This window comes from Alternaria infectoria (genome assembly GCF_024043175.1).
Source record: "Alternaria infectoria strain BMP 0036 chromosome Unknown scaffold_20, whole genome shotgun sequence".
Taxonomy (NCBI): Eukaryota; Fungi; Ascomycota; class Dothideomycetes; order Pleosporales; family Pleosporaceae; genus Alternaria; species Alternaria infectoria.
In genome coordinates, this window is record NW_026250709.1 from 134,945 (window position 1) to 159,998 (window position 25,054).

Consider the following 25,054-nt stretch of genomic DNA (forward strand, 5'->3'; position numbering starts at 1 on the left):
GACCCGTCTACTAATTCCAGACGATCTCCTTTTTCTCTGCGATCTTACGGCTCTCTCGTCAATGTCAATCCCACCATGCCTTCACTAAAGGACCTCAATTGCGTCATCGAGCTATCCGGGAGCCAACAAGCATTGCGAGAGTTCGGCACCATATACGGCGACGGGTTCGTAGAAACCTTCGTCCCTGTACCCAACAAGCCACAGTCTTTCTCTATCCACCTCACCTCCAACAAGTTCATCGCTCCCGGGGTTGCGATCTTCGTCTACGTCGACGGCGTTTATCAGTGCAACCGCAATAGGCAGGATTTGAAGCTACGGAAGCCTTCCGATAGTCGCTCTCTTGTCGACTTTCGCGTAAGGCAGAAGGAAGAGAGGCAAAAAGATGGGTCGATGATTGCGAGGGAGTGGGCTTTTGATAAACTCAACATTGGTATGTGTTGCGAGGACTTCATAGAACCGCAGTCTGCTAACTGTGCGCAGCTTCAGCGGACGATGCACCGAATATTTGTTCGCCAAACGTTCTCGACAACATAGGCTGCATCGAAGTCGTCGTTCTACGATGCGCCGGTACGCGCAATGCCAAATCTGCCTCAACGATGAACTTTGATGGAGCAGGAGATTTCCCAGATCACCGGTTTGGCATAGACGATAGCTCATCGCCATCTAACGAGAGGTCTATGTACGATGATCGTGGCCCCTTCTTCAGCAACTTTGGCAATAGCCATGGTCCACCACCGCCTCTCCCGTCTTATCGCTCGCCATACGCCGAAACGGTACGTAGCCCGCAAGGCTCGACATCGAGAACTCATCGCACTACATATGGAGCTCAGGAGCTCTTCCCTCCGGCGGCTATCGTAAACCACTCGCGGCCACATTCCAGATACTCAGAGCCTATCAGTCCGGGGGCGCGGCGCACCAACGACCTTCCTCCGTCAGGGTTTCAGTATGGTAGCGGTCCTATCCCGCGTGACGGAGAACTATATAACACACATCCTCCTCATGTCGGAGCGGTGCAACCTCCTAGCGTGGATCCGATGTGGTTGAACAATCTTCTTACGACGGCAGTGAAGCAGGGAGTGGAGGAGTCAGGACGGATGGACACACAATCTGAAGGGCAGCCGAAGTACAAGGAAACAAATATTGATGCGAAGTCTGCAACTCAACCACCAGGAGCATGGCCCGAATCTCCATTCGATGCTCCAACACAACCACATCAACACATAGAGCAGCCAGCCTTTTCCTCACGCGAACACAAGAGTGAGCACGGTCCAAACTGGGCCAAGCCACAGCCTGGCTGGGGCGAACGACCTCCACGAAGTAGAGCGGGAACCCATGTTACCTGGAACGCTGAGCCTGCTTTCGAGACCGACTCCTCCAATTTCGGCGGATGGAACGCGCGGGAAGACACCCCGTCCGATACCTGGGACACTGGAGATACTTGGCCGACCAACAAGGCAGCTGAATGGGACGCCTCCAGTCAACAGGGAAAACTCTGGGTGACTAATCCTCCTAGTCATTATCATCTGCGGCCTAGCTCCCCAGTCACTCTTCCTAAACACGATCGACGGCGCTCAAAGCACGAAACGAAACGAAGTTCGCGTTCAAAATCGCGGTCAAGACGTTCACGCCGAGATCGAGAAATCACTTCTTCAGAAGAAGATAGCGGAAGCTGGGATCGTCTCGAACGGCCTTCAGACTCTGTGGTCTCGCTGAGTAGCTCCGACGCTACTCTCCAGCCATCGCGTTCTCGAAGCCGGGTACAGCCCTCACGACAGAGGTCGAAGAGTCGTTCCCGACGTGCAAAGTCGGTACAGCGCGATCATGAGCGAAAGCCATCGAAGCATTCCCATCGTCACCCGTCTTCGAGGCCTGCGGATGAAGTTCAACTCGCTGGGCCTGCGCCCTCAGTCGTTACGCGAATGACACCGACCGTGATGAACGCACCTCCTTTTGCTGCCCCAGAACAAACGCGATCACAGCATCCTGTTGCTTACGCTGGTCCGCCTGCTCCGGTAATGGCCACTCCAGAGTGGGACGCTGCTGTTCATGAGGCGATGAGGAAGCCCAGCAACGTTCCAAGTAACGTTTTCCCAGCCCCGTACGCACCGTCGATGAAGGAATTTGTTCAGAGCACAGCTGGTGACAAACTGGGAGGTGATCGACCATCTTCGCTTGCGTCTTGGGGTAACGACAAGAACGATCACACCGACAAACCTTCTTGGGGAAAGGCAACTGAGAAGAATCTCGGCTGGGGCAAGGATACTGAGAACGGTTGGCAAGAAAAGAACACCAAGGAGAACGACAAGAAGGGTTGGTACTCAACCGATGATGATCAGGCCGGAGGCTGGAACGAGGCCGATGGCAACAAGAAGATCCAGGCGGGCAGTGACTGGAACAGGAAAGACCACGGCTGGGATAACCCCCCATCCTCACCAAAACAAGAGCGAGTCGACAAGATGAACGACTGGGCTGGTCTCAAATCCGCCTTGACATCCGCTTTCGCCAACCCACCAACCCCAGCACCAGAAGCCCCCTGGCCAACCCAATCATGGAGCTTCCCCGCCGACAACGCCGTAAAGCCCACTCTTCAACAGCCAACGCCTACACCCTTCGCCTCCGCTCCAGCACCGCCAGCCCCGGCATCGGAGAAAGGCAGATTGCCTTCTCAACGCATGAGCAACAAGACCCTCTCAAGATACCGACCCAATCACAACTTCCCCTCCCGCATCCATCCCAAACCCACGCCAAACTTCACAGCGCAACCGCACTGGCAGTTCCCTCCTGCGCCATCTACCTCTACACCCAAGAACGTCCTTCATCACTCCTCCCCGAACGATACATACATCGCACCCGCAGAACCGCGCCTCACCATCAGCAAATCCACATCCAGCAAAAGCGGTATCGAACACGCCGTGCGCGCAGGTAAAGCAACGGAGTACGGTCATGTAGTTGGTCGACCTGAGTATCTGGATAGGTTGGAGAAGCCGTATGCGGTGTTTCGGTTTAAGTATCGGAGTGAGGGGGTGTTGAGGGGGTTGGGTGTGCTTGGGGAGGGTGACATGAAGCATTATGAACATGGAAAGAAGGAGAAACAGGAGGTAGAAAAGTTGAAAGGCATACCGCAGGAGGAACTCATTGCGAAGATGTTGGCTTTGGAGAGAAAGTTGAAGGGTAAAGATGATGGGGAGGGTACTACGGTTGCGGGTGATGGTGGGAAGGAGAGGAAGCACAGTAAGACCCACGCCGATAAGGAGAAACAGAAGCAGAAGCAGAGGAGGTCAAGTGAGAAAACGGATGCACATGGCGACGGCCGGGTGAAGGACTTCACGGAACAGTGGGTTGAGCGGCATTCGAGAGATCCGAGTGTGAAAGCGAAGAGTGCGGCTGTTAAGGAAGTAGGCTGGGAGGGAGATAAGGAGAGGAAGGAGAAGGAAGTAATGGGAACGTGGGGACAGGATGCGGATGAGGGATGGGGAGGTGGAGGTATGAAATGGTAGGATCGATGCTAGCTAGCTAGTCAGTCTTCGGATCAACAACAGAAGGATTAGATGTGTAAGTGTATTTTGTACGTATAGACATCGATATAGATAGACCAAACAGAATCATTGTCAGCTCTAGCTATTACCCCTCTCTCCCCACGATCAAAACTTAGCGAGTTCATCCTCACTCCCGTCCCCATCAACATCCACCCATCTCCGTTTCCTCACTTCCAATCCTCCCAAACTCCTTCTCTTCGCCGCACTGTCCTTCGCTGGTGTCCCTTTCCTCGTCCATTCCCTCTTGATCCGTTTGTGAAAGGCCTTTCTGTCGGCTTTCGATGTGGATTTGCTGCCTTTGTCGCTACTGCCGTCGGCATTGCGAACTTTGGGTGTTTGGTATGTGGTGAAGGGGATAGCGGTTTGCGGGGTAGCTGGTTCGTGGGCACGGTTCAAGGATGGAGTTGTTGGGTTGGGCGGTGATGGGAGGAGTTCGTCGTCGGCGGAGGTGCCGATGAGGTCGAGGGATGGGCTTTTCCGGCGGGAGTTGACATGCGTGTTTTGCTGATTTTGTTGTTGGACAGTGGCGGGGTTGAAAATTCCCGAGGATTTGTTGTCGATAGTTTGAGGGAATGGTTGGGCGAGGTCGTCCGGTAACACCTCTTCGGTATCTTGTGAGTCGGGTATCACTTCGGCGAGTGGTGTTGCATGCTTTCGTACTCGAAGTGTAGTTGGCGAAGAGAAGGCCGGCTCGGCTTTTATTGCTATGCAGGAGGATTCCCGGACTGGAGTTGCGATGTCGTCTTGCGTTGGTAAATCTGCAAGCAAGTCGCTTTGTAGTGTATCTTCATCGATCAAATCTCTCGTCTCGATGGACGGCAGTATCACATCTCCTGATGTGTCTAAAAGTGCATCGTCGTCGTCGTGGTTTACCGGGAGTTGATCCTCGTCGGAATCATCGCCAGCAAGAGATAACAGATCACGCTCATCGTCATCATAATGCGTGCTCGACGATCGCAGATTCTGAACACCATCTTCTGTGGACCGGACAAGGCTCTGATGATAATCTTCATGCTCGGATGAACTTGGTGTCGGCAGATGGTGCGGCGGCTTTGGTACGTCGGGATGGTGTTCCTTGGAGACCTGGTTGTCCCCGACAACGTGACAACCCGTAGGAGCTACAGCAGGTTCTTGCAGGTGAAGATTCTGATTCTTGATCACATTCCAGCGATTGTGAAGTGCGCTTATTGGCCACTCCTTCCACTTTTGCTGACCGTCTTTGATGCCGGCCCACGATGCACCCTCTATTGCCCTACGCTTGCTTATGTACACATCATCTTCGCGAGTGAAATGATATTTCCTTGCAGTCCTGGGGATGCGCCTTTGGATCTCAACACGTGGACTGGTCCGACGGGGTCGCGTTGGCGAGCTTTCATCCGGTCTTGTACGTATTGAGACAGCAGACTTTTCCTTGGCGACTCCCATTGAGATAGTGTGGGAGTGTTCTTGATCGGTCTCTTTCGCTATTGGTGCCGTCGCATAGCTTGTGAGGGGACTCGACTGGGCGATTGGACATTGGCGCGGTTGTACAGACAGAGGCGGAAAGAACCATTTCGGGTCCGTCGCAGGCGCGACTTTGTCATCTGTTGTTATCGGAGTAATCGGCGGAGGTGCGGCGTTTGCGAAGGGTATTGGGGCGTTCGGCAGTATGAACCCGCTGACGGCTTGGTGTATCGCTTGATTGATTGTCTGCAGTAGGCTTGCGTGAAAAGCGTTTTGTGCTTGCTGCCCCGCAGGTGTTTGTGGAAACTGAACCTGGCGTAGGAGGTCTGCGGTGGAATTCGGAGGATAGGGTGTTTGTGGAGTGCCGAAGTGCGGTATGGATGTTGTTGGCAAGTCTTGTTGAGATGTTGCAGGCTGTGGAGCATCGGTGTCTGTGGCTGCGGTCTGTTGTTTGCTCGTGTCTTGCTCGGGCGATTCAGCAGTCTTGGGCTTGACCAGCTGCGGGGGTGCCAGTTCGTCCTCCGAATCTTCCCCCTCTCCCTTCTCCTCGTCATCATCTTCATCGTCCTCTGAATGGCTCCCAGATCCCATCACAATTGATTCCAGCAACGTCTTCTCTTTGCCATTGCTTTGACGCTTTATTCTCCGCAGATGGCCTCTATCCACGACCACCCGGTTTGTGTTGAAGTCGATTTCGTCGCTTTGAGATGGATTCATATTTCCAAATTTCTCAAATATAGACTCAAATCGGCTTTTGAGCTTCTGTTGTTGTTTCTGCTTGGCCTTGGTGTATTCGGCATTGTCTTCGTCGACCTCGACTGATTGCAGTATGCGCATGCGCTTTGCCGGCTGTTCCATGGCGCGTGTTGCCGCGCACTTTAGCAGCAAGCATGTGTCTCAAACAGCGTGAAGGCGGTGTAGAATAGGGGTAGGTGTGTGGGTGGTGGGCGTTTGCGTGTAAGACAGTTTGTGAATGTGATGCTGTGATTGACGCGAACAGCGAGACGCGACGCGGTTTCCTCGGCAGGCACCCGACACTTAGCGGCAGCCCCACCCGCATGCAGGTGATCGCCAGTGAACCGCAACCGTCATTCCGTCAGCGCCTTGGAACAGACGACCTCTCTTCAAGCATGAAGAACAATAGCTCATGACAACATGGCCATCGACAAGAAACAGACGGCCCTGGCCTGTCAGAAATGCCGCACGCCCATAGACATCGACGCCTCCATCGACCAGCTCAACCCGGCCGCCTTTAAGCTATTGACTGGTACATGTCTATTCGATGACGACTATTCTACATCGTACTAACATACCCCAGACTCGACGGTATCAGGCCAGCAGTCGGCGCCAAGAATCTCCCCCAACCGCCAGTCGCGCCCTCCGAACCCGCCCGAACACCTCAAGACATATCAAGATGCGGCCAAAGACGCCAGGAACCCGACCTTCAAGCGCAACATCCAAGGCGCACCGCCTTCGGGGCTCTCAAATGGCCCCCAAAACCCCGCCATGTCCTTCATCGACGTACACATGTCCGAGTCGATGATAGACCCACCCTCTTCAGCCGTCCGTAGCCCAGATCGGAAACCACAAGCAGGCGAGACGAAGCCGAACGCGAATGACAAGACACGCCGGAAGAGCTTCTCAAATGGACTGGGCATACAGGGAGGCGCGAGTCTGGCCGACACACTGGAAACAACAAACCGCATGTTCGAGATACTATCAGCACGCTCCGACGTCGACCACCCTATATGCGTAGAATGTACCGAGCTGCTCATCGAAGGCCTCCAGAAGCGATTAGGCGTAGCGACCCGCGAACGCGACGCATACGTCGACTACCTGCGCCGCGCCAACACCGACGTGCCCAGCGCCGAAGAAGTCAAAGCCGCCGAAGCCGCCCTCAAAGCAGCCAAGAAAGCCGAAAGCACCGCCATCACGCAGCTCGAGAACCTCGAAGCCGAAAAGGCCGAACTAGACGCCCAGCTCGCCGCCCTAGAAGTCGAGAGCCGGATCCTCGACCAAGAAGAAAGCGAGTTCTGGAAGAGCAGAAACGCCTTCAACACTACCTTGACCACTATCCAAAACGACCGCGACGCTCTAGCCACGCGGTACGCACACGATGCGCAAATCTTGAACCAGCTACAAAGAAGAAGTGTGTACAACGACACCTTCAACATAACCCACGACAACCACTTCGCCACCATCAACGGCCTCCGTCTCGGCCGCCTGCCAAACCCGTACGTCGACTGGCCCGAAATCAACGCTGCATGGGGCCAAACCTGTCTCCTCCTCGCCACCCTAGCCGACCGACTAAACTACAAGTTCGACGGCTACGAACTCTGTCCCATGGGCTCTACATCCACCATTACGCGTATCGAAACCAAAGGCGGCACCGGAAACACAGTGTCTGAATCGACACGCCAACCACAATCCACAAGCGCTAACTCACCCCAAGTAACAAGACAGAAACTCGAGCTCTACTCCTCCGGCGACTTCCCTATCAATTTTGGCTTTCTACATAGAAAGTTCGATACGGCTATGGTTGCGTTTTTGGAATGTCTACGGCAACTGGGTGAGTTTGTGGAGAACTCTGCTGCTGCGCCGTCGCACGTTGCAGGTGGTGGTGGTGTTGGTGCTGGAATAGCGGCACCTGGAGGCGGACCGCCAGGCGGCGTCAAGATGCCGTATGAGATACAGAAAGATCGCATTCATGATCAGAGTATCAAGTTGGCGTTGAATAAAGATGAGGGATGGACGAAGGCGTGCAAGTATACATTGACATGTTGTAAATATTTGCTTGCGCATGCGAATAATGTGGAGAGTTTGGGGGCGAGGCGGCGGTAGGGGAGTAGAGATTAAGTTTGGGGAATGTGTGGTTTGCTTGTTTGATTAGATACCCCATTGATCTTTTTTTTGTGTTTATAGACTCGGCACACTCTCTGTTATGGTGATGGATAATCATGACGGGTGATCACGAGTTGGTATATTGATCCGATAGTCTTGCACCTCTACTCATCTCCTTGAAAGCTACGGACTGAGTGCTTTGCATGAAGCGCCCTCAACATCCAGTCTCCTTATCTCACGTTGCATTATGGAAAGCTATGTACTGCACAAACGACTCCCCGTGAATACATGCACACGGCGCGTCCCTATCTCATGTGATACAGCGCCAACAACGGGAAGCCGTGTACATGAGGCTCTTTCGTGTTCCCGATACCCGATGTCCCTATCTCGTGTTGCACCTACGTTTGATGAAAATGCTACGTTGCGGGTGCTAGTCTTACTGCGAATTGCCTGTAGTTGTACAGAGATCCTGTGCAATGGTGGTTTTGAGCTACCTTTGACCTCAGCGCTGTGAGATAAGGATCGAAAGCTTATTCAAGGCTAGCATTTGGCTTGAAGGTCTACAGGCAATAGTAGGGTCGCAGTTCCTTAGAGCTGTACTCTGGGGCTTACTACAATAAAGCCTTGCGTACATGAGCGTATCTTGCGATAGGTAGCACTGAGAGACATCTCCCGTTGTTCAAGATAGGATACGGCGAGCTTAGAGGTCCAGCATGATGCCAGCAGGGAGCTTGACGGCCGTTTAGGAGATTGGAACACCCGGCGTGTGCTCAGTCATGTTGCTGGCAACCAGGACCAGAACGGCAACTTACTGCTTTGATCGTCAGAACGTCGTGTGATGCTGTTGATGCGCTGCCACCGCACCGACCGGGAAGCACGGACACTACGACCGACTCAGCATCCGGGAGGCACCGACGTGGCAGCATGAAGCACCTCTTGAATCAGGGGCGAAAAAGGAAGGTCACGATACTTGCTCGGTGGTGTTGCGGCTCCTAGCGCTGGGTAGGACCATGTCAGCTGAGTCGTACAGCCCCGTGACTACCTAGGTATCGGTGGCGCACGTCCAGCCGGACGAACAGCGAAGCCGGCATCCATGGGCGAGCAGGCTCGCAGCGGCATAACAGGCAAAGCCGATGCTCTAGTGGAAACGGAATGCCTATCCCGAAGCCTAGCTTGCCGGTGTGATCGTCTCTGAGCTAGATGAGCTTCGTGGAAGCGAGCTGGCCAGGGGTTTTGAGATCTTTGCGGGGTAGCGTATTTCCTTAGCTCATAGAAACCGAGAAAGGAATTTAGGGGTAAGGAGATGGACACTGGGGTGCTGTGGAGAGGCACAGTCGATATAGTGAACGGTCTGCTGTGCTCGTTTGCGCAAACACCCGTCGAATATGCCGTCAGCGATTGCATCATTCTAATCAATGTCAGCACTTCGTACCCTGATTACTTCCGCTGTTTGGGAATCGCTGTGTAGTGTGCTCGGCTCAAGTGGTGAGCTAGAGTAGTTCCCGTAACGGTATCGATTCTTGGTTGTGGAGAAGTCGCATAGCGGGGAAGTTTCGAAGACGTAAGATATTACCAAATAAGCCCAGATGGACACGATGGTGAGAGGCCTAAGCTCCAACTCATGCAACAGACCGGAAAATACGTGTCACCAGGAGGATGAGCCCATGCAGGAGGAGAATTTGCACGATCCACTTGGACGTGAAGGTCATGACATGAGTTGTGCGTATGGCATAGCGTGCGACGTGCCTTGCATGGCGAGCAAGAAAATCCAGCACGTTCTGGATTCGTGGTTTTCAACGGAAATGGGTGTTGCAAGGCTGGTCGCGTATGTGCTGTGCTGCATACGACGTTGGCTAAGACGCTGGCAGTTTGACGACAGAAGGTGCGAGACATGACATAGATGGCGACACCCGCAGCCGCAGCCGTAAACGCCTGGAGAAGCGGAGATGTTCAAAGTGCCCGGTGCGTCGGATGTAATATGGTACAGCAAGCCACACGCTTGAGATGTCGTGAGAAGAGGCGTGAGTACGGCATCACGACCAGGCGACGCGACGCGACAGCATGGAAGCAACGGAGGTTGGACCCAGCAGAGAGGCGCCATGCAGGCACGGGGATGATGAAAGATGGTCGGAGGGTCTCGTCAGAGATTTCCATGTGTCATTGGTGGTCAGGTGGCCTGCGGATTGAATTTCCTGGGGGTAATCGAAACGCCAGCCACGAGCCACGTGAAGCCAATTTTCTGCTTTGCTTCGCCGCCCCAGCAAACCCGAGCCCGCCAAGCCACCGTGACGTAAAGAGAACCTAACCTCACAACCACTTTCCATCGCAAAACTATACGCGTGCGACGTGCTGCTTACTGCCCTATTGGCTCGGTTGGGCTGTGAAGTGATCCTTCTAGCTCAGAGCCATGTCGGCCCAGCGTCCGAGTCGTTGGCGCTTGTGCATGGACCTGGGGAAGACACAAGACGTCTGACTAACAATGAACCACGGTGCTCTTTGTCCAAATAAATCTCTGCGGTAGATGCTGCCTGACTATAAGAGTCCCGGAGTGCCTTTCACTCTGGAATAACTGCCTGACCTGTCACCAATACATAAACCCACGGATCCCTCACCTGCTCTCACACCACCAGACAACGAGTCACCCTACCGTCAATACCGTCAATCATTCAATGCACATCAACGACTTCCCCTACGAAGTACTCACCCAGATCCTTGAGGAGGTCACCAAGGCCAATATACGTGATGGCCCCACGTATACATTTGGTCTCCAGCAGGCGCCACTGCCTCTCGAGAGGGCCAAGCTCCAGCGCTATGTGAGAGGTCCGGTCCCGCCAGAGCTCCTCAAGTGGGACGCAACTGCCACTCTACGATCAGTTTGCTGGAAGTGGCACGAGTGGGCTCTGGAGCACTCCATCAAGGACGTCTACATCCGTCGCTGGAAGGGCGGAGAGGTAAGCAAATCGGCACACCTGACAATGAGGACGATGCTAACATGGCATAGCGATGGGCCGAACTTTCCAACAGGCGAGAGAGCTACCCGTTGTACGAGCTCATTGACCGTCCAACTGGCACAGCGGTCTACCGCGACCCATTCGCCTCTCTCAAGCGGACCGTAAGCATCTGCAACGACTACCCACAGGTGGCTGCCAAGATCAAGCGCATGTGGGTGCACGGCTTCTACACCGCCGAGACCGACCGTCTGGTATTTCAGTCGCTCAAGAACTGCACCAACATCACCTCGCTCTCTCTTCCATGGACCACCATCCGTCACGTGGACGCCAACGCATGGCGGACTGTGCTCACTGGTACCGGCAAGCCACTCCAGTCGCTGGAACTCCAATGTGTCGACCCTACCTCACAGCAAGCAACAGACAAGGATAACATCGTTGATCTGGAGCCACTGCAGTCGGTAAACTTCAGCCAGCTTCGCCGCCTGAAGATCTTTGGCGACACTAGCTTCATGCCCATCACCGATGATGATCTTTTCGCCATCGCTCGCACGGCCACTCAGCTGGAGGAGTTCCACTTGACCTGCAACTCCTCCATCACAATCGACGGTGTCATGGCCATTGTCAAGGCATCTCGGAAGACGCTCCGGGTCCTGGAGCACAGCCCCCGGTCACAGGATGGCTTCTGGCACCCGCATCCTGGATCACCGAGCGACTGTGAGCATCTCTGCGACACGTTCCGGAACTGCCCAAAGCTTGAGACTCTGTCCATCTCTCTTCCTTCCGTGTGCTCTCATCTCTTTTCCAACGACAATGCGAAGTTCGCAGGTGACCTGCAGGTACGTGCTCTGCACTTATGCGAGCACGAGGATGGCCGCTCCACCCACGAAGCTACCGACGCCCTGCAGAAGCTTCTTGAGCAAGCCCGTCGCTTCATCCGCCTCCGTGCGCAGAGTGCAATTCCCCGCGAATTGTACGTCGAGCTCTTCTTCGCAGAATGCATCTTCGAGCCCGGCTTCCAATCCGTTCATGGCGACTTTTCGCTGGCGCAGGTCTCGTCCGACGGGCACTGGCCACAGAACGTCGAGTTCAGCGGCAAGGGACCCTACGGCAGCACCGGCCTCTACGGAAAAGAGGAGGAGGCGCAGTTCCAGCGCATCGACGAATCCGAATTCCTAGCCGGCGTCCGTAGGAGGCTCCTCTCCATCCAAACCTGATTGTGGATAAAACCACTGATAACGGCCGACTTCACTTCAACTGTAACTTTTTATTGCGAAACCTATACTTACGAAATTACGACCACATGCATGAGCGACAGGCCTGGAGCCAAAGAGATACCAGGCTGGAGCAGCCACATTGTATTCATGCATTTGGGAAATTCATAACGAGAACATGGCCATGTTCCGAAAAAGCGAATACTGCGTATTGATTACTTGGGAAGGCGGGGTGTCTATTGCTTTTTCTCCATCTTGCAGTTTGTTAGCATTTTAGCGTTCAACCTTCAAATCAGTATAATGAATCAAGCTACACACTCATCTGACAACCATCTCATCGCTCGCTCATCTGTGCAATGGTCTTCGCGCATGTTCGACAAAGGAAACTTGCTTCCACCCCCGATCACGAGAATAGAAACAACACAATATTGATAAGAAACTTCGCGAAAGCTCCAATTTTGCCAACGGGTTCCACACCTTGGCGATCAGAGACCAACACCCCGCACCTGCAGTCCACGCACCCACACCCTCCCAAAGCGGACAAGCCCAGGTACAGCTTTCCGCACTTTTTGCTTACACACCGCATGGTCATCCGTTATGTACGCCGGAAGCCAACCTCTTTCTCTATCCGAGCGATGGAGCTTACCAACCTAGAGTAAGGTTGACGTCCCGTACACGCCGAACACCGACCGATTGTCTGCTGAATAAGGAGGCACGGGAGCGCGGAAGATGTCCGCCCCAGCGAAAAAGCTACTTGCCGGGCCCGGGATGGTGGGTTCCTTTGCCAATTGACTCGCGATGCAGCAGGTTAGCCGGAGAGGAATTTTGCCAACAAACGTAACCTTTTCCCTGGCGAAACAGAAAAAAACGAATTGACAATCTCTTACCAAAGGCTCATGTAATCATCGGAAACGCCTATGACGCTACTGCACCGGGTATATATGTGGGGCGCTAACCGTCCGTCTAAGCTTGATGAAGTATAGTGAGGAGCGCTATGAGGGGCAGAATGGCGCAAAGCAGTTGTTTACAGGACAGCTAGGTAGCTAAGCTCGCCTCGGTGCGATTGGGCCGGTGGATGATGTAGTAGCCATGGCATGATGTATTGCGAGACAGACACAGTCTATGGGGATCGAAGACCATTGACAAGGGGTCTGGGTTATCTCATGCACCATGCACATGCCAGCCCCCGGTGGTGCTGGTGCTGGCTGCTGGGTATAAGTAGAAGGTGCGTACCCCACCCCGAAAGCTCTCTTCTCTTTACTTCTTCACTACATACTCATCTCTCTCGAATCGCTCGCACTCTACTCGTTCTTTGTGATACCCCCCAGGAAGTTATTCAAGATGGCTCCCAAGATCGCGATCGTTTACTACTCCATGTACGGCCACATCAAGAAGATGGTATGTTGCGATTGTGTTGAGATGGGGAGCTGTTGTGGTTGCGAAACGGCTCCCCACTCGATTGAAACCTGGAAATGGAGAGCTTGTGTTAACAGAGTTGAATAGGCCGATGCTGAGTTGGAGGGTATCAAGGAGGCTGGTGGTGACGCTAAGCTCTTCCAGTATGTATTCCCTTCTCCATATCTCGAACACTATAATCTTCCTGCTGGCAATTGCATTTGCAAATGCCACATCACCATCCCCCATCTCCCTCAAGACCACCAACTAACCCACCCCCAGAGTCGCCGAGACCCTCCCCCAAGACGTCCTCGACAAGATGTACGCACCCCCCAAGGACGCCTCGATCCCCACCCTCGACGACCCCGCCGTCCTCGAGGAATTCGACGGAATCCTCTTCGGCATCCCCACCCGCTACGGCAACTTCCCCGCACAATTCAAGACCTTCTGGGACAAGACGGGCAAGCAATGGCAACAAGGTGCCTTCTGGGGCAAATACGCCGGTGTCTTCGTGTCAACCGGTACCCTCGGTGGCGGCCAGGAGACCACCGCTATCACCAGCATGAGCACGCTTGTGCACCACGGTTTCATCTACGTGCCGCTCGGATACAAGACTGCGTTCAGCATGCTGGCTAACCTCGACGAGGTTCACGGTGGTAGCCCGTGGGGCGCTGGTACCTTCTCTGCTGGTGACGGTAGCAGGCAGCCCTCTGAGCTTGAGCTTAACATTGCCAAGGCTCAGGGTAAGGCTTTCTACGAGGCGGTTGCCAAGGCCCACCAGTGACTAGATGGCGGAAAGACTGCTGGCGATGCTGTGGGTGAGAAGAGCGTGGAGGGAGTGAATGGAGCGGGGGCGGCGACTAACGGTACTACTGCTGCTGCGCCTGCTGCTGCTACGTCTGCTCCTGCTGCGCCTTCTTCATCGCAGCCTCAGCAGAAGGGGCCGGAAGAGAAGGATAAGGAGGGTCCGTGTGGATTGCCTGCGAAGTGCGATATCATGTAGACGTTTTGTCATTCCGCTTCTTCCGCTCCCTTGTTGTCCTTTTTGTTAGACAGCTGCGCGACGAGATAAATGAAATAAAGTAATACCTTCATCAATTTGGCCATCGTAGATTGACCTATGATGATCGATTCGGCTGTCCAATCCATACGTTGGATAGAAACACATCGCCTGAGTTTGAAAGTGATTGTCTATCTGTGACAAATGACATTATACTCACGTTGCAACGGAAATCGGAAAACGTTGGTGAAGAAAACATTGGGTATCATTCTGTCCAACTACTATCAAATAACCCAGAACCAGACTGCTGAAGCTGAAATCTATCACACAAGAACCTCGACGAAGTCCTTACCAAAAGAAACGCTCCGTCTATACCAACCCCCAAAGAGAACGCCAAACCCCTTATCTCAGTGAGATTTCTCTACCCATCTTTCTTCCCCTCCTCCCCTTTATCCTGCGGAACATGATCATGAATGAACTCATCCACCCAATCCTTTACCCCATCCGCCTTATGCGTCAGCCATTCCCACCAACTTTCCTTCTTATCTCCCTCTTCTTTTTCATCACCACTTTTCTCCCCCTCGCTGTCTTTCAACTCGTCTTTCCCACCACTCGGCGGCGTAGGTCTACTAGGCACATCCTCCAAACTCGGACTCGTATCTTCCAGCCCCGACGCTGATGCCGCGATGCTAGACAGGGAGTTTAGGTCTGTTGCGGGCATGGAAGCGAGGTTTGATGGTTGTGGTAGGGAAGACGGGAGGGTGGAGGAGGAAGAGAGGGTGTATGAAGACACGGGGTCTTCGGGTGTTTCTTTTTCGTTGCCAGAGACCGAGTCATCGTCGGAGTGCAGGCCGACTGGTTTCAACGGCAAGCGTAAAGTACCGTTGTTGGGCGCGGGGTTGAGACCGATGGAGTCGCAGACTATGTTGTAGAGTTCGATGTTTTCTGAACGGGTGGTGTTAGCTTGCTTTCTTTTGTGTATATGTATGTGAGTATGTTCGAAACTTACGGAAAGGTTCCATCCTACTTCCAGCTTCATGCGGAAACGCAGGCCCTCTGGCGATAAACACAGCACGCATAAGCGGATGCTCGTGATCGTATCCATGGAGTCCCTTCGGATGATATTCCTCGCCCGTCTTCAACCCCACCTCAACGTTGAACTCGTCTTTGGTTACAATCGCCCAGCCCGTCTTCGGTACAATCCACAGCGGAGCAATCCTGTCGTTTTTGCTAAAGTGGTAGCGCTCCGGCATGTTTTCATCCCGCAGGTAGACGTCAAGGTTCGGGTTATCCTTTGTACGTTCTAAGAGCTGGTTGTAAAGACGATGGAGCGAGGCTGGGTCTTTAGGACGGAGACCGTAGAGCGGCCAGCCGTCTGTGTGGGAGAGTTCGGCGGGGTCGATGAGGTCCTCGAGTTGAACCAGGCGGGTTTTGTCTGTGGTGGCCATGCCGTGGTCTGAGACAACGATTACATTGACGATATTTGTTAGGTTGCGTGCGTGGAGACCAGCCAAGATGCCTGCCATCATTGTGTCGGCGTTGGCAATCGTCTTGCGGATTTCGGTGCTGTTGGGTCCGAAGCGGTGGCCATCGCCATCTACATCGGGGACGTATGCTGCGATGAGCTGAGGGCGCGGTGTGTTTGCGCTCGCGCCGATGTCTTTGGGGCCAGGGAGATCGAGGAGTTCCATTATGCGATCCACCTTTGTAGGCAAGACTTCAGAACCGTTGTATTTGTCGATGTAGGCAATCTCTTGGTTCAGGATATGCGCTTCAGAGCCTGGCCACATGTGGACTGCTGTTCTGACTCCCTGCTTCTCGGCTGTCACCCAGAGAGGCTCCCCTCCCCACCAGTGCGGTTGTAGACTGCGCTTTGGATCCGTGTAGTAGAACTCCTGCTCGAGTTCTGGATCCCAGAATGTGTTTCCTACAACGCCATGCGCTTCGGGATACATGCCCGTGGCCATTGTGTAGTGGTTTGGGAATGTGACGCTGGGAAAGCTGGGCATCATGTACTTTGGCGATATGCCCTCTGCTACAAACTGGTTGAGCGTAGGTGTGAGGTTTCGGTATAGGAAGTCGGCGCGGAAGCCGTCGAGCGATATGAGGATTGTCGTCGGCGCAAAGAGTGAGGTGCCGTTAGTGAGCATGGCTGCCGCTTCTTTGACATCCTTGGGCGTGGAGAGATTGTATGTGGCTGCGAGAAGAACGACGAAGAGGACGATGATGGACACGTATATGGCTATTCGTCGGTACAGACTCTTCCTGCGTACCTGTGGTCCATTAGCTTCGCTCGCGCATCCGTAGACTCTACACACCTTCCTCTGCGACTCGCTCGCAAGTAACCGCTGCTCATCGCTCAATGAACTTCTTCCCGATCGGAAACTCGTACTGGAAGCGCCAATGCCTTCTTCCATTTCGTACATGAGCGCGCTCGACTCTTCATTGCCGCCTTTCCTGCGCTCTTTCATCTCCTTCTTCTTATCCCACTTTCCGACCTTGACGCTCGAGGCTCTACGCCCTAATAAGCCCTTGCCGCCATCTTTCTGCGTAAGAAGCCTCTCGCGCTCGTCTTCTGAATCTAGAATGTCGTGATCGCGTTCGTCAAGTTCGCCGGAAGGTCTGCCATCGTAGCCTTCGTCGTCGGAGGTGTGGTCGTACAGGGTGCGCTCGTCGGTGCCAGCATCGGAGCTAGGCACCCGTTGCGATTCGTTTTGGGGTTGCGAAGACATGGTCGCGTCTTCAGGCGATATATTACATAGCTAGGTGGAAAAGAAACGTTGCGCCGCTACGGTGCTCAACATGTTTTGGGGGTCAGCGACCCCAGACGTGTCGCTTGGCATCCATGTTTCACGCGTGCAGGACGGTTATGTCGGTCGCGTAAAGGCGCTATTCGGTAATTTACTTTCACTAAACCTTCATCTAAAAATTGGGGTGAACAGAACACTTGACTTGATTTTGTGCATGCAGCAGATGGTAGATTATCCAAGATCCTACATTATTTCCGTTATTCAACGTTCGTTCATGCCATCACCAAGATCACGTCACGGCCGGCCTTCCACTTGAGACCTGCGCCGGCTATCTTCCCCTTAGAGCAAACCCACAACAACAACCACATATGCTCTGCAAGCTCTCCCCAATTAAACAGCTGCATCATCCCAAGAGCTTCGGAAGTACCTTTCTCTCGGTAGAGATATGCGCCCCAGCCAAGTCTGCCATCTTTCAGCGGTTCACACACGCCATCCCAAAGATCTTTCTGAGCCTGCGCAGGCCAGGTCGACAAGTCAATGAGCCAATGACCTCTTTCATTGCCCACTGGATCGCGTGACTTTCGAACTGGTTTGAACTTGCCTGGATACTGTTCCTTGAGGGCTTCCAGGTAGGGTGTTACCTGCCGAGGCCACGTCTCCGGACTCTCTACACCTATCTTCGGTGCTGGAGATTCAACTATTTCCGGATAATCGGTGAAGTCCATGGGCGGACCGGAATTGTCGATTTCTTGCACCCTGTTGTTCTCGCTGGCTTTGTCTTCTGCTGATGGGGAAATTGGCTTTGGCGCATCAGATGAGCGGAAGCTTTCTTGCTGAGTTGGGACGACGCTGCTGGATTTGGGATGCACTCCTGGAGAAGCAGGCGTCTTGGCTTCTGGTATATCGCTACCTATCTCTAGGCGCGTACTTTCCCGACGATTCACATCTGCGAGAGGTACCTGGGGCGAAGACGTAGCGCTAGGCGCATCCGGCTCGTCTGCTGTAGCGACAATCGTGCGTTCCGCGGTCTCAGCAGGCGACGAAGAAGCCTCCTGCGTGACATCCCTAGCGTCCGACTCGTCTCCGGACGTGTTCTCGGAAGTCATCGAAAAGCTATCCTGCAATTGACTCTGTAATGCTTGAACCGCAGCTTGCGTAGCCTCAATAAACGCCGTATCAGCATCCTCAGGGCTGCTAGGAACATCTTTTATGGACGGCCGTTTGCTAGCAGCGCTTGACTTGGGAGTTACTTGCGCTTTCCAGTTTTGATGGATACGTTCTAATCGCGCAAGCCGACTAGACGTTGGCGCAAAGTCGTCTTCTCCCACATCGTCAGACGATGCGCCGACGTATCCTTTAGGATATTCATCCGATGACAAGTGAGATGGGAAACTGCCGTAGGAATCTTTGTTGGTCGATAAGATGGATGTGTTGACGGACTCGCGAAATGAATTTCCTTTGTTTAGTGGCGAATGGTCGCTCACTCGCGAAGTAGCAAAGTGGCTCGACACATCGTGTTGTGGTGTCTCCTCGACGTTTTTTCGATGCGGTCTAAAGTCGAGATAAGCGTCGGCCAAGGAGCGGTAAAGTTGGTCGTTTTGTCGAGTAGTCGGAGCGGAGATGTGGACCAAAAGCTCGTGTTCATCGTCCATAGTTGAGTACGAACAGGTAGATCTTGAGCTTTTCAAAATCCATCGTAAGAGATATATACCAAAGCGATCCAAGTAAAGCGCGCACGGATTGTTGTTGCGTGAGAGGACGGAAGAGGTCAAGTGTAGACGAGGAAGGGTTCAGCGGGTTCATTGACGCGACTTGGCAGGTGCGAGTAAGGTCTGTGCACCTTCTCACGAACGCATCACCAGACTTGTCAATTCGCATGTGGACGAGTCTGGCAGTTGGAAGATATCTCTCACACCCAAGGTTCATATCAGCGAATGTGTTTGTTCAGCTCGAGGACAGCATCGTCCAGCGTCGTCATTCAATGGTATGTCGTCTATCATGCATGCTATCATGTAACCATCCCTACGGATATCGCTGAAGAAAAGAACCGCACCCCTTTTTGTGACCCAAAAATTACTCCTCGTCATCCTCGTTCGGGGCCTGCATCTCCTCAATATCCTCCTCCTCGAAAGTGTGCATGGGTACTGAGTAAAGGCGGAGAAGAGACTTGTTGGGGTCCTTGACCAGGACGTATTTGCCCTCATCCATGCGAAGTACCATGTCAACAATGGTACGGACGATAGCCCATCCGTTGTTGAGGTTGAGTGCCATCTGGGCGGCGAAGTCGCGGGGCTTGGCTGTAAGGACACCGAGGATGACGTGGTCGTTGTTGTTCTTGGGGTTGGTACGGGAGACGAAACTGTGGTGATGTTAGTTGAGTCGGATGTAACAGATTGAAAAACGTACCCGAGCTTCATGGTATCGGCCTTGGCCAAGATACTCTGGGTAGTCCATCGTGCAAGCTTGCAAGAGTTGTTCTTCATCTCAGTGGCGAGAACAGCACCCCTCTGGCTGGCCAACTTGGACCGCCAGTCGAGCGCGCCACCGGCACCTTGGGCCTTGTTGTCGAACTCGTTGAGAGCCTTGATGGTCAGGTACTGGTCCTCACCGTTGATGTTGTTCTTAACAACAGCGTCCAACTCCGTTCGGACAACCAGGTGCAGAGGCTCCTCATCCTTGTCCAGAGACAGATCGAAGCGGCGGTACCTGTAGGCCTTGGAGGCTGGTGGGTCGGTCTCGACCTCCTCGTTGTAGAAGGGATGCTCGTGGGGCATGCTGACCTTCTGGCTCTCGGACTCGGTAACGACCTGGAGGGGGAAGATGTTGTTGATGTGTGTGGCTTCCAGCATCAGAGCACCAGGGCTGTTGATAGAGTCCTTGTTGCCCTCGGAAATCTCAAGCGGCGCGTCTGCGGCGTTCTCGTTGACAGTGACCATGTCCAGACTTGATCCATCGCGCTTGTCGATGAAGACCTTGTTGCCCCTCTTGGTGAAGACCAAATCCCAGGAGTAGACCGACTTGGTTGCGCACATGAGCATGGAAAGAACACCGTCGGTAGCGAATACAGTGCCCTCGTCCTTGTCGGCGAGCTCCTGCAGGATAGGATCGCTGGAGGTGGTGACATTGTAGGCGGCACGGTCGAGGACGTTGAGTTTGCGCTCCGAGGTCCTGGCACCGGGCTGCTTGTCGTAGCTGCGGTCGTAGTAGTAGAGGAATCCGTAGTTGTCGATGTCCTCGCCCTCGTGGGTGTCGAGGTTGAGCTTGCTGAGACGGGAGAAGTCGATCTCTTCCATGACGTTCCATTCGGGCTTGACCTGCACGGAGGCATCACGGTTGCGCTGAGGCTTGTCGTCTCTCCAGCCGAAGCGACGTCCTCCCCTGCCGCCACGTCCACCGCGCTGGTTGTCGTACTGGTTTCCACCACGGCCGCCAACACGCTGGAAGGTGCCCCGCCCGCCGCGTTGCGCCTGTCCACCTCGCGCTCCTCCACGTCCACGGAAGACGGTACCGCCGCCTCGTCCGAATCCTCGGCCGCGGGCTGATGTGCGTGTGTTGTCGACGACGGAGAAGGTAGCCTCCTCTTCGGCGGCCTGGATGGCGAATGGGTTGGTCTGCTGGTTCGCGCCGTATACCTGCTGGTCTATAGAACCTTGTTAGTATCCATCTTCTTTCTCCTTCACCATCACCAAACATACCCCTGTAGTTGCGGTTGCCGTACTGCTGGCGGCCTCCCCGCTCGCGGTCCTTGCCCTCAGTCCAGTCGGCCATGCGCCCCAGCTTGTCCGCCTTGGAGTAAGGCGCGAACGGCACGCCGTCGAGCATCGACTCGCTGGTGACGGGCGGGCCCCATCCTGCAGTGTCGGGCAGCGCGGACACGAGGTCCAGTAGTGATGCGGGTGCCATGTTGTGAAGTTGCGGTAATGCTGGGCGCTCGTTGTTGCCGCACAGAAATTATGTGGGCAGTCAGATTCCGCGCTAACGAAACGAAATTCCAAGGTTCCTACCCCGCGCTCTCCTTCACTCGATCCTCACCATCACCATGACAGCTCCGATAGTCTATCGAACGCCAAACTGCTCCTGCAGGGCAACATCATCCTGACCCCACTTTTGATGGCATGTTCCCCCGTAACACGACTGTTCTATGTATCTGACGGGTGAAGAGAGCGGCGTCTTTTCGCTCTTTCCTCATATCGCACCATGAACTGCACTTGATGATCTACTTCACAACCGAGCTTTTGCGATATTGGGCACACCTCTACTCTCACTCCTTCATACGGCCTGTCAGACACTACACGTGGGACTTCATCATTTCCTCCCGTCTCTACCCAACGTTCACTCACATACAGCGACGGCGTTCCGGTGAGAGTGATGCACAGCGCTGACACCAGATCCAGCCATGTGCTATTGTACGTCGATACCACCTCCCGTTTGATGAAGACATAATTGCTGCACCACACAATGGTTCTGCAGGTAAGTGCGGGGAGATTATGCGCCTCACATGGATCTGCTTCGATATTGGCATATAGCCACAGCCCCGTGAGCCAATGAGTTCCTGCTATCTAGGGTTCTCCCACGTCATTGGGAACCGGTGAGTGAAGTAGAAGAAGAACAAGTTTCCATGTCCTTCCCGAAGCGTCTTGGCTACATAAGTCGACAATCTCAGGGTTAACAAGTCTGAATCTATTTCGGTATGCTGAAACACTGACTTGAGTGTATCGGAACGTCCAATCCAAAAGTCTTTCCAAACTATCATAAGCCACAGCATTTTCTTTCCGCTTCTCGATGCATTACGGCCCATCCATATACACGAGATGCAGTACGAGCCTCTCGACAAGACAACGAACGAGATTCGTGTTCTCCAATTTCTTGATCTTTCCAGCCCGGTCTCAACTGAAGACATCATCCAATGCTCCGTCGGGAACGTATTACTAAAGAGTCCTCTTGATCCTCAACCGCATCAGGAAGAGTCACAGAACCGGACATTTCCGATAGCGTGGGATAAATTCACTAAGTCCGTAGATCTGCGAGACGCAAACCTCGAACCAAGCCTGGACCCATCGTCAATTCATGCGGCCACACAGGCTCGCTTACATCGAAGTCCTCCTCAAAGTACCGGCTCTCGTTACGACTGGGGGGATTTCGAAGCCCTGTCATACACATGGGGTAATATAGGCGAGGCAAAGGCTATCCAGATAAACGGTGTTCGCAAAAACGTTTCACGCAACCTCGAAGAAGCCTTGAGAGCGTTACGAGACTTGGAAGAGACCACTTTTGGCATGTGCTACTGGATAGATTCATTGTGCATTGACCAGGAAAATATCGAAGAGCGAAATGAACAAGTCAAGCGCATGAAAGAGATTTACGGTCGAGCTAGAGCTGTCATAGTCTGGCTGGGTCAAGAGGAGGAACATGATAGGATCGCAGCTCAGTTAATGCACGGTAGACGTCGCCCTGTGCAAGATGGACTGCACAATCCAATCGACAAATATTATTCCGAATGGCCTGCCCTCGTCGCTTTTACACAGAAGCCGTATTGGAACCGGTGCTGGATCATCCAGGAGCTCGCAATGAACCACAATTCGACTCTTTTCTTGTGCGGAGAGATCAAGCTGACGAGAAAAATGCTAGGGCGGGGCGTCAGTTGGAGTGAGACTTTATTACAGCTCTATGGCGATTGGAACGATCAATCCGAGCACCCGTTGCAACTCGGTTCATTGGCCCTGGCTCGCCGCATGTATCGCCTCATAGACCTTACCCCCAATAACGACTTTGAGACAGACCTCAACTCCCTTTTGGATCTTATTCGTCGAGCCGACGCAACTGATAAAAGGGATAAGATCTACAGCATCCTCGGCCTATTGGATCCTGCTATCTCAGCGGGTGTTACACCAGATTACTCAGTTTCAGTGCAGCAAGTCTATACGAGTTTCATGAAGTCTGTCATCAATGTATCACAAAGTCTGGACGCTATCATCTTTTCAGGTATCTCAGCTGAGCAAGGGTGGTCATCATGGGTACCTGACTGGAGAAAGCCACCTCAACGCCACTACAGCATATCTTTCAAGTCCCTCCAACCGAGCAGAGAAATACCTGCTCAATACAAGTTTATTGAGAAAGAAAATGATCGTATTTATCTTGCATGCAGCGGGTTTCAAGTCGACACAGTCGATGGTATCGCAGCCGAGCCACCTCTGGATTCTCATGCTACGCGATCAAGTACTGTGTCCGATAGATACAGCGGTAGAACATTAGAAGCCCTTTATAAGGCCTTTGACTTGGGCCATGTTGGAATATGGGCTGAACAGCTCTTCAAGGTTCCGTGGAATCTAAGTCGCGGCACCGACAACAGCGTTGCCAAAGTCCCCTCTAATTCGGAATGGCTCAAGATCTTTCAATCCACTCACTTCGAGAGATGGGACAATTTCAGAAAATACAACAAGGACTTCTGTATCGGCGGCCATAAACTCCAAAGCTTTTTCCCACCATCTGACAGTCAGAGTCCGATTGTCATGTTTACCCTCCGAGAAATGCGTTTAGCCCTACGGTCTCTAGATTATAGAGCTTTGATTACGACAATAACGGGCTATTTGGGGTTGGCTCCCGTAGAAACTCGTCCAGGAGACGTCATTGCTATTCTGCTTGGCTGTCGTTGGCCAGTAATCTTAAGACCGTGCAAGGATGGGTTTTACCAGGTCATCGGGGAATGTTACATAGCCGGGCTCATGGAAGGAGAAATCCTAGACCAGCAGCGGGACGGACACGTATCAGAACGGGAATTCGTCTTGTGTTAGGAAGAAAACCTGGAAGAGAAAGCGCAACTACAACGTGCACCCCCAATCACACCTCCGCGTCCTCATCCCCAACCTACTTATACTCGAACCTAAACTGAACTTCCCCTCCACCGCCATCCATCACCCTCTGAAACAACCCCTCAACCCACCACCGTCTCTTCCTGCTCGATACCACATCCGCCTCCCAAGACTTCGTCTCAACAACCACCTTCTTCAGCCCCCTCAACTTGTCCAATCCACAATATCCAAATTCACGCATAAACTCGTCAGTGGGAGACGCATAAAAGGCCAGTCGTATGTTTTGAACCTGATCACGATGGACACGCGATAAATCATGCACGAAGTGTGTGATTACCTCTACGTGATGAAAACGGAACTCGTTTGATTGGAAGACTAAACCGGTGGTCTCGGAGTAGATCTGTCGGCACACCACTCGCTGATTGAGGAGCTGGGAAAGCGGATACCGCCGAGTTGTCGTTTTGGGATAACCTGACGGTTTTACACGGATCTGGAAGCTTGGAGAAACTGAACGCCGGACCAGGATGCTGTATCCGGTGAAGGCGTACACGTAGATAAGATTTCGGATCTCTCCAGGGAGACGGAGAATGGGAGATTGGAGGCGATTTTGTGTTGTGAGTGCATCTTCAGTACTCTCTATCGGCGGCACAGATTTAATGCGGAATGGAATGACCATTTCCATGTCTCTAAGCGGCACCATAGAATAGCAACAGCGAAGTGACTAAATTCGATGCTCACCGACAAAAGCGGGGCGATGATGAGTATTCCAGATGTGCTTGCTCCAACCCACATCTTCGCTAGGAAACCAGTTGGGGGCACACCTGTTTGATCTGGTGACAAACGTTGAACAAGCAAAACATATCATGCGCCCTTATCTTCAGCATGGAGTTTGACCAGCTCACACTTACCTCGCACTCTTCTAACACAACTTACTATGTCCCGCACTCCTAGCCTGCTTACCCGCTACGAGCCAAGAACAAAGCACGCAGCACCTCACTTGGACACATATATACACACGCACGCATATCTATACGCAGGTAGAGCAGAAGAGAGAGACGAGACCTCCACCACCTCCCCTCCGCCTCCCCTCCTCCACCCACCCGGACGGAGGAGAGGGG

The 25,054-nt window shown here is 53.3% G+C and overlaps 8 protein-coding genes across 8 annotated transcripts; 4 read left to right on the top strand and 4 right to left on the bottom strand.

The window, feature by feature from the left end:
* Positions 1-75: 75 nt before the first annotated feature.
* Positions 76-3,497, top strand: J4E92_008957 (uncharacterized protein; the record flags this gene model as incomplete). Its single annotated transcript, XM_051500306.1, has 3 exons — positions 76-430; positions 481-1,496; positions 1,980-3,497. The coding sequence occupies 3 exons, from the start codon at positions 76-78 to the stop codon at positions 3,495-3,497; spliced, it is 2,889 nt and encodes a 962-aa protein (XP_051349394.1).
* A 144-nt stretch (positions 3,498-3,641) lies between these two features.
* On the bottom strand, positions 3,642-5,837 carry J4E92_008958 (uncharacterized protein; the record flags this gene model as incomplete). The annotated part of the gene is made up of 1 exon (XM_051500307.1): positions 3,642-5,837. One exon carries the CDS (start codon positions 5,835-5,837, stop codon positions 3,642-3,644), a length of 2,196 nt encoding a protein of 731 aa, XP_051349395.1.
* Positions 5,838-6,134: 297 nt separating this feature from the next.
* Positions 6,135-7,820, top strand: J4E92_008959 (uncharacterized protein; the record flags this gene model as incomplete). Its single annotated transcript, XM_051500308.1, has 2 exons — positions 6,135-6,246; positions 6,298-7,820. 2 exons carry the CDS (start codon positions 6,135-6,137, stop codon positions 7,818-7,820), a joined length of 1,635 nt encoding a protein of 544 aa, XP_051349396.1.
* A 2,669-nt stretch (positions 7,821-10,489) lies between these two features.
* Positions 10,490-11,985, top strand: J4E92_008960 (uncharacterized protein; the record flags this gene model as incomplete). The annotated part of the gene is made up of 2 exons (XM_051500309.1): positions 10,490-10,771; positions 10,822-11,985. 2 exons carry the CDS (start codon positions 10,490-10,492, stop codon positions 11,983-11,985), a joined length of 1,446 nt encoding a protein of 481 aa, XP_051349397.1.
* Positions 11,986-13,323: 1,338 nt separating this feature from the next.
* Positions 13,324-14,161, top strand: ALTA7 (Minor allergen Alt a 7; the record flags this gene model as incomplete). The annotated part of the gene is made up of 3 exons (XM_051500310.1): positions 13,324-13,380; positions 13,486-13,541; positions 13,660-14,161. 3 exons carry the CDS (start codon positions 13,324-13,326, stop codon positions 14,159-14,161), a joined length of 615 nt encoding a protein of 204 aa, XP_051349398.1.
* Positions 14,162-14,798: 637 nt separating this feature from the next.
* Positions 14,799-17,109, bottom strand: J4E92_008962 (uncharacterized protein; the record flags this gene model as incomplete). Its single annotated transcript, XM_051500311.1, has 2 exons — positions 14,799-15,322; positions 15,387-17,109. 2 exons carry the CDS (start codon positions 17,107-17,109, stop codon positions 14,799-14,801), a joined length of 2,247 nt encoding a protein of 748 aa, XP_051349399.1.
* A 290-nt stretch (positions 17,110-17,399) lies between these two features.
* On the bottom strand, positions 17,400-18,779 carry J4E92_008963 (uncharacterized protein; the record flags this gene model as incomplete). Its single annotated transcript, XM_051500312.1, has 1 exon — positions 17,400-18,779. The coding sequence occupies one exon, from the start codon at positions 18,777-18,779 to the stop codon at positions 17,400-17,402; it is 1,380 nt and encodes a 459-aa protein (XP_051349400.1).
* A 421-nt stretch (positions 18,780-19,200) lies between these two features.
* Positions 19,201-21,030, bottom strand: J4E92_008964 (uncharacterized protein; the record flags this gene model as incomplete). Its single annotated transcript, XM_051500313.1, has 3 exons — positions 19,201-19,486; positions 19,534-20,767; positions 20,823-21,030. The coding sequence occupies 3 exons, from the start codon at positions 21,028-21,030 to the stop codon at positions 19,201-19,203; spliced, it is 1,728 nt and encodes a 575-aa protein (XP_051349401.1).
* Positions 21,031-25,054: the final 4,024 nt, after the last annotated feature.